Source organism: Amblyraja radiata, chromosome 5 (genome assembly GCF_010909765.2).
Source record: "Amblyraja radiata isolate CabotCenter1 chromosome 5, sAmbRad1.1.pri, whole genome shotgun sequence".
Taxonomy (NCBI): domain Eukaryota; kingdom Metazoa; phylum Chordata; class Chondrichthyes; order Rajiformes; family Rajidae; genus Amblyraja; species Amblyraja radiata.
The window spans coordinates 12,768,794-12,777,709 of record NC_045960.1 but is presented as its reverse complement, the minus strand read 5'-3'; the positions used below and the strand labels follow the sequence as shown (position 1 = coordinate 12,777,709).

The 8,916-nt window shown below is 45.7% G+C and overlaps 1 protein-coding gene across 1 annotated transcript in view; it reads left to right on the top strand.

Moving 5' to 3' along the window:
* Window positions 1-379: 379 nt before the first annotated feature.
* ppp2r5d (protein phosphatase 2 regulatory subunit B'delta) overlaps window positions 380-8,916 on the top strand; it is an 83,585-nt gene continuing 75,048 nt past the window's right edge. The window contains exons 1-2 of the mRNA XM_033020622.1: window positions 380-507; window positions 623-688. Coding sequence (XP_032876513.1) covers window positions 481-507; window positions 623-688 — 93 coding nt within the window. The 5' untranslated portion in view covers window positions 380-480. The remainder of the gene's footprint in view (window positions 508-622; window positions 689-8,916) is intronic.

Here is an 8,916-nt window from a genome sequence, read left to right as displayed (position 1 = left end):
CGTGCCCGGCCTTGCAGCGCCGCCGCCATTTTGGCCAATCGCAGCGGAGGAGAGGTGGCGGGCCTTACTCCGCCAATGGAAGAGCGGCTGGGCGCCGTGCTCGGCCAATGGCAGTGGAGGAGAGGAGCAGAGGGTGGCGGGGGAAGAGAAAGGAAGACGAGACTCTCTGCGTACGTACGTACGTACGTCCCTTCGTCCCTGAGCCATTGACGGGGACGTATGTACGTGCGCGCCGCTGCTCTCCCTCAGCTAGTCAAACGTACGCACGTACGTACTGGCGTGCGTCCATCTCTTCCTTTCTCAGCCGGTACGTGCGCGCAGCCGTCCCTCCGCCAATACGTGCAACGTGCGCGCGGCCGGCCCGCAGTGAGTGAGTGAGCGAGCGAGCGCGGGCGGCGGCGGCGGCGGGAGCGGGAGCAACGGCCGCGGCGCGAGCGGATCGGGATCGGGATCGGGATCGGGATCAGGATCAGGATCAGGATGCCGAACAAGAGCAAGAAGGAGAAGGTACCGGCGACCGACCCATTCAATACATCGCTCAATTAACCACCGATCAAAAGTGGCAGTCTGATAATAACGCGCGTCTAATGGCTTTTTCCCCTTCTCTCTCTGTGCCCCGCAGGAGCCCAACAAGCCCGGCAAGAGTCCCAAGAGCAGCGGCAAGGATGGCGGGGATAACGCGGAGGAGGTAAAAGGAAGGCGGGCGGGCTAGTTGCTGCTGTCTCTGGCGCTGGGCGCCCAATGCACTCTCCCTCTCCCCCCCTTTGTCTCCTGGCGGCGGCGAGGCCCCGGCCCCAGGCCGGGCGGGTGGACAAGCGGGGACAGGGGACAAGATGGGGCGAGGCGGGGGTGGGAAGGGAAGGAAGGGCAGCTCCCTCCCTCTCTACCCCTGGAGAGAGAGCAACGGCAGCGTTAAAGGTGCACCGGTGGCTTTGACAAAGAACTTCCTCTGCAAAAGGATTTCACATCGAAATCCAGTTCCCAACCTGTGTGTGTGTGTGTGCACACACGGATTTCTGCAGTGGTTGTGGTGGAGAAGGAGGGGAAGGGGATTAAGGTTCACAGCGTTGTGTTTTGGTTGGATAACATTGTTTACAACAACGATTTTTTTGCACTTATGGATTGTTCCTTACAGACGCGAGTAGACAGGGCTTCAGCAGCGCATGGCATACAATTCTTAGACATTTTGAAGAATCTAGTCGTTAGATTGCTTTGCATTGATATGGATACCCTTTGTACTCTTTCTTTAAATTATCTGAGCGGCCCCGGGGAAACAGGAGGCAGGTGTTTTGATTTTGTGTTTAGAATTGTGAATCTAACTTTTTTTGCACAAACTCAACAGTAACCGTTGAAGTTAGCAGTCTATAAAATACCTCTGTATAATATGTTCTGCTAATTGCCCTCTATTCGTTAATGTTAATCAGTGAATAGGTGGGATCCAAGGATTTAGGCTCGATTTTTAATTATCTGATTTGGTTAAAAATCATCACAAAGTCCTAAGTACAGAAAAAAACCCATTTTGACATCCGATCCCTTCTCTTTCCCCTCCTTCCAATCCACTGTATTTTCTAAAAAGTCGTTACTCTGCTTTATCAAAAGCATGGTGAAGTATTTGCTCATGGTCACCAAATTTGTAAGTGCTATTCAAGAAGAATTGGCGCGGAGTCCATTTATATGAATGATTTGGTCATCACTGCAATGTTAGATTTATCGGCTGCTCCTATTCTTGAGAATTTGATGACACTTTGACTTGCCCATCTTGTTAACTTTGTCCCCAAAGTATTGTGACAGGACTTTGTACAATAAAAATAAAAGAGCAGCAAAATATTTCTGTTGGAATGGGGTGTGACCTCAGAGATCAGCTGAAAATTCTGTTTAAGATTCAGAAAATCCAAGTAAGTAATTTGGATTTTAATTGGAAATTGGTATTAAGTGGAACAGAATATTTGTAAAAATTGGGAGGTTACAGATGTCATAATGTGTCCAAAGGAATTCGCAATCTGTTAGCACAAGGGAAGAATTTAAGGAATTAATTTGGGCAACAGGAGGCATAATGTAGTTTGGAGGAGCAGCATATGAGGTCGAGTGAGAAGAGGGAAGCAAGATAGACACAGAAAGCACTGAAGTGTTGTAAAAAGAGTATGGAAGGGTGAAATTAAATGAACAATAGACAATAGGTGCAGGAGTAGGCCATTCGGCCCTTCAAACCAGCACCGCCATTCAATGTGATCATGGCTGATCATCCCCAATCAGTACTCCGTTCCTGCCTTCTCCCCATATCCCCTGACTCTGCTACCTTTATGAGCCCTATCAAGCTCTCTTGAAAGTATCCAGAGAACCGGCCTCCACCGAGGCAGAGAATTCCACAGATTCACAATTCTCCATTCTAAATGGCTTACCCCTTATTCTTAAACTGTGGCCCCTGGTTCTGGACTCCCCCAACATCGGCAACATGTTTCCCGTCTCTAGCGTGTTCAAACCCTAAGTGGAAGTTAAGAAAGCCAAAAAAGTGCATGTTAAGTGCATGCAAAAAAATGTTAAGAAACCATCTTTTTGAGGGAAAGTGAATTTGAAGGAAAAAAGATCATTGCAAATGAATAAAAACAAGTTTGTGTGGGGATAGAAGACATGGATATGGTTTTAAATAAATATTTTGTTTCTATTATTCAAAAAGACAATTCATGTTCAAAAAGGGTAAATGTCAAGACCAGGATAATGTCATCTCGGGTTTCAGAAAATGCAATGAAGGTTATAACTATTTTGGTATGCCTCACGACTGGATGAAATTAAAAGATGAGCCTAGTAATTAGAGACAGGTTAATGTTTGATGGTGGGCATATCTTTATTATTGGATAAAATTGAAGGATATTTCAGAGTAGGCCATTTGACAGATCATGCCTGCTATGTCTTTGAGTTCAGATATCAGATTAATGCCTTTGTCAAAGGTATAGAAATAAAAGTACACTGCCAATTAATTCAGAACTGTCAGAATGGATTTCTTGTATGTTTGATGTAATCTTCCCTAAACTACATATATGTGTATATGTATAGATACACACTGAACTTTTTTTTCCTCGTTTATCATATTGTTTACTGTACTAAGTTTACATATTTTGTTCTGCTGCAGAAAGTAAGAATTTCATTGTTCTATCTGGAACATATGACAATAAAACACTCTTGACTCTTGTATTGGCTGAGGCAATACAAGAGTCAAGAGTGTTTTATTGTCATATGTTCCAGATAGAACAATGAAATGGGATATTTTTTAAGGGTCCGTCCATTGAGTGGGTAAGTGCTGAGGATTTGGCTCGAGGAGGCTGAGCAGAGGGTAATGGTAGGTCTATTGTTTTTCTGTGTGATTTTCTTTTTTTTCCTGTTGATCTTGGTGCAGCAGAGATAGCAGGTGGGATAGTGAAATGCTCCTCCTGCAGGATGTAGAAAGTGTCCATGAGGAGTACACCTGCAGAAAGTGCCTTTAGTTGCTGCTGCTTAGAGTTTGTTATTAACTGGAGCTCCAACCTGATGACTTTGGGCTCATCTGGGAGTGTGAGAGTGTCATTGCTAGAAGTCATCGTAAGGTGATCGTGACTAAGTTACAGCCAGAGAAGAGATGGGCAATCACCAGAGCTGGGAGGTCAATGGCCATGGGCCTGACTCTGAGGCACAGTGGGATAGGATAGAACCATAGTGATAAGAGACTCAGTCTGAAGAAGGGTCTCAACTCCAAACATCACCTATTCCTTTTCTCCAGAGATGCTGTCTGACCCGTTGAGTTACTCCAGCTTTTTGTGTCTATCGTGATAGGAGACTTGTTAGTTAGGGGAACAGATTCAGTGGCAGCAAACAAGACTCGCCAGTGGTGAGTTCCAGCGTTCAGGGTGACTCGGAGGGGTTGCAAAATATTCTCAAGGAGGAGGTAGAGCAGCACAACATCCTTGTGCACGATGGGACAAATTATATGGGTATGGAAAGGGATGAAGTCCTATGGGGTGAATATACGGGAATTAGGCAATCGTTTAAAAAGTAGGGCATTGGGAATTATCTCCAGATTACTTGTGAATGGGAATTTGGAACTGATGAATGTGTGGATTGGGTGTTGGTGCAGGGGGCAGGATTTCAGTTTTTAAAATTAATTGGGATCTCTTCTGGGGGCTGACGTATCTGTACAAGAGGATGGGGTTGCACCTGAACTGGAGGTTTTTACTATTGTGGGGTGGGGGTGAGAACCAGTGTAGATTGTCAACAAATGGAAGGACGGATGGTAGAGGTTAGGGCTGGTAATTCTCAAAGGACAGATGGGCATGGAGAGGTTAAGGAATATGGTCAAACTGATGAGCTCATGTCTGTTCATTTCAACGCAGGGAATATAGTAGATAAAATAGATTAACGAGTACTGGTTGTCTGAAGATGTGAAGGCTTTGGAGAGGGTGCAGAAGAGGTTTATGAGAATGCTGCGTGGTTTAGAGGGTATTAGCTATGACGAGAGGTTTGGCAAAGCTAATGGTTTCCTCTTGAATGTCAGAGGTTGCGGAGACACCTGATGGATGTATATAAAATAATGAGATGCATAGAGCGGTTTAGACAACTCAATGATTAGAGGGCAGAGCGTTAAGGTAAGAAGGGCAAAGTTTGAAAGAGTTGTGCGGGCAGGTTTTTTTTAAAGATGCTGGAGGATGCCTGGAACCACTGCTGGGTAATCTGATGACTCTGGATACTGTCTCAGTGCATTGCTGCTATTCACGGAATGTATCTGAGATGCTTATCTAAGAGGTATATATGTGCTTGTGTATAGCTATACTTTTGTACAAAAATGAATTTCATTGTACCTCTGTACATATGAAAATAAAGTGCCATTGAATTGTGGGCAGATCCGAGAGTGGTGTTTTACGAGGCTTTTAGATGGGTACATGGATCTGGAGGGAATTTGATCATGTGCAGGCAGAGATTATGTTTATCTTGGCATCAGGTTCAGCACAGACATTGTGGGCCGAAGTGCCTGTTCCTGTGCTGTGCTGTTCAATATTCTTTGAAAGCGCCTTGTCATAAACTGCTCTCTGTCCATGTGCCTCTGGGCTACTCGCTTTGAAAACAGTATATAATATGAAAACAATTAAACTGTCCAGTTTAATACTTGCATTCTTACCATTAGTTTATGAATGTCAGTGGAATAGACAGATGTCATGATGGCGATGACTTGGAGATCATACAATAATTGACACTGGTAGAAAGTTATATGCTATTGGAAGTTAGCAATGAATGGTCTTGTTGTAATTGGGTCCAGATAAATATGTGGTAACCTATCTGGGTAATGTATATAATGCAAAGGAATGAACATTTTTGTTTAGAGTAAAGGTCTTTTCACAATGTGTTCAAGGATAATTCTCCATGAATTTCAGGGATGTGAAGTGCTTTTGAAGATAGCAGGATGGGTAGATTAAAGCTGTTTTCAGTTGTTAGATAAATTACAAAATGGTTGCAGCTTTGAAGGAGGCCATTCAGTCTATTGAGTCACATCTAGCTCTGTAAAAACAAACCAATAAACCTTTGTGTTACCCTATAAATTCTTTCTTTTGAGCTACTTATCCAGCTCCCTTTCAGAACATTGCAACTGAATTTGCCTCAATTACTTCCCTTACTGATATATTCCAAACCATATGCTCGTTCTGTATTCTAGTCTTTGACTTCTAATTCTCAGAAGAGTTTCTACCTTTCTACTTTGCCTGTGTCCTTAATTTTTGAATAGTTCTGTTAGATATGCTGGTAATCTCTTCTAGTCCTCAGAGATCGAACAGCTGCTTTTATTTCCCTCAGGACTTGAATCATTTTACTAACATACTTTAATATCCTCTGGCTTCTCTCTCTCTCTTCCTAAAGCGTGGTGTCCAGGATTGAACACAATAATTCAGTTGTGACCAAACCAATGTTTACGATTAGGGGGGGGAGGGGGGGCTTAGCCCTTAGCCCTCAATGGCATTGCAATCACAGTCACCAAGCCCAGCGGCAGGAGATCTTTCAGGTGTGTGTACCCTCAGATTAACTGGACGTGATAGCGTACCTCATCGCATTCTCAAAATTGTGTGTGGGCCAATCGGCTGGAGTTGTTCCTGACATCTTCAGCTTCTCGTTAGTGAGATCTGACTTTCGTACCTACTTTAAAGGGGTCAACAAAAGAGCGTTCACTTCGCGGCCCTGTTTCCACCAATCTTTCCACCACTGCGCACAAGAAGCGACAAGACAGACGCCATGGTATGCAAATGTGGAGAAATTGTTCAGCTCTGGCTTTTAATCTTGTGTGTGGATTTGATAAGAAGAAGAACCTACTTTAAAAAGGCTTCAATAATATGGGTGCCCAAGAGGAGTAAGGTGACATGCCTAGTTGACTACTAACTGGAGGCTCTAACAATTGCGATGATGAAGTGCTTTGAGAGATTGTCTATGGCGCATAGCATCTCCTACCTCACCTGAACACACTACATTACCGCCACAATAGATCAACAAGGGGAGATGCAATCTTGCAGGCTCTCCATTCTGCATTGGACAGTACTTGGATTACTTGGACAATAAAAACACATATGTTAGGCTGTTGTTCATAGACTTTTGCTTAATGTTCCAACACTGCCACCCCCTTCAAATATGTTACCAAGTTCTGGGAACTGGGTCTCTGCACATCCATTCGCATCTGTATCCTCTACTTCCTCATCAACAGAACACAATTGGTATGAATTGGCAACAATACTTCATCCATGACCATCTGCATAGGGGCACCTCAAGGGTGTGTGCTCAGTCCTCTGCACTACTCACTGTAGTATGACTGTTGTAAGACACCGTTTTAACTCCATAATTAAATTTGCTGATGACACCACTTTTGTTGGATGAAATATGGATCATAATGTCGGAGTATAGGAGGGAGGACAATTGTCTGATTGAATGTTGTCAGACCCACAACCTTGCTCTCAACTTCAGTGAAACCAATAAACTTTAGAAGGGAAGGATCCACAGACCTGTCGTCTTAAATAGGTTGCTGATGGAGAGTGTCAACAACTTCAAGTTCATGGGTGTGCCAATCTCTAAACCCAGCATATTTATGCAAGCATAAAGAAAAATCATCACTGCTTTATTTGGAGATTCAGTTTGTCGACGAATATTCTCTGGGTGTACGTTGAGAACATATTGACTGATTGCATTGCGGCCTGGTTTAGCAACTCGAACACCCAGGAACAAAGGAGATTGCAAATAGTGAACATTCCCTGGTCCGTCATAGGTATCAAACTCTTCACCATTGAAGGAATCTACAGGAAAGTTTGTCTCAAGAAGGCAGATAGCTTCATCAAGGACCCACACTATCCTGGCCACATTCTCATGTCACTCTGCCATTGGAACGAAGATATAAGGAGTCTGAAAACTAACGTCCAGATACTGGAACAGCTTCTTTCCAACTACCATAGGATATTGAACACTACGAACTCCAAGCTATGGTCTACCTTAGTCGCACTAGGAACTAAGACATTGTTTTGTTTTTGCACTATATGTTTTTCTAATTATTGAACTTTTTTGTTTATTGTAGTACAGGTGCACAACCTTCTATCCGAAAGCCTTGGGCCCAGACACTTCTCGGATTTCGGAATTTTTCGGATTTCCGAATGGAAGATTTTTAGCGTAGATTAGGTAGGAAGTGCGGGCGGCTTGAAAAGTCTGGAGCGGCTGCCTCCTCCCCGGAGACCGGGGAATCATTGCTTAAATGTTAGTCAGTTAGTTTGGAGGGATTTTATGTGGGGGTGGGGTGAAGGGGGAAACTTTAATTCTTAGTCCCCTACCTGGTCGGAGAGGCGGGGAGCAGGCAATGCCTTACCGGGTCGCCGTGCAGTAAGCTCCGGAGCGCTGTGGCCGCCGACTCCCAACATCACGGAGCTGGGGCTGCGGGCGTCCGGCCGCGGGCGGCGCCGGTTGTAGCTCCGACCCCGGCAACTCTACCCCTGGCTGCGCGGCGCTCCAAATCCAGCGCGGCCCGTGGCCGGACGCCCGCAGCCCCAGCTCCGCGATGTTGGGAGTCGGCGGCGTCGCAGCGCTGGGATACCAGCGGGGAGCGGGCGATGCCTTACCGGGTCGCCGTGTGGAGCGCTGGATGCTCCGGAGCGCTGTGGCCGCCGACTCCCAACATCGCGGAGCTGGGGCTGCGGCCGCGGGCCGCGCTGGATTTGGAGTACGGCGCAGCCAGGGGTAGAGTTGCCGGGGTCGGAGCTACAACCGGCGCCGCCCGCGGCCGGACGCCCGCAGCCCCAGCTCCGCGATGTTGGGAGTCGGCGGCCACAGTGCTCCGGAGCTTACCGCACGGCGACCTGGTAAGGCATTGCCCGCTCCCCGCCTCTCCGACCAGGTAGGGGACTAAGAATTAAAGTTTCCCCCTTCACATAAAAGCCCTCCAAACTAACTGACTAACATCTAAGCAATGATTTACAGATGTTTAAGTGTCTCCCTGGTCTCCGGGGAGGAGGCAGCCGCTACAGCAGTACAGACCTGGGTTGACCGTGGGTCGTTTCGGGTCAAGTTTGGCGCCAAACGCGAGCTTTGGTGTGCAGACGACATCCTGGGAAAAATGTCCGGTTTTCGGAGCTTTTCGGTTTCCGGAACTCCGGATAAAAGGTTGTGCACCTGTACTGTGTATTATATATTGAGTACTGTGTTATAAAACCTGTTTTGCTCCTGAAAGTAAACATTTAATTGTTCTGTTTCGATGCATATGAAAATGAACACTCTTGACAACATGTAAGAATTGACATTTGTCTGCATTAAATCTAATCTGCCACTAATTTGCCCATTTCCCATCTATCTGTTTCCTTGACGACTATAACTATCCTCACAATTCACTTTGCCGCAATCTCTTGTGTCAATAACCAGTTTGGTTCTGCCTGTGTTTTA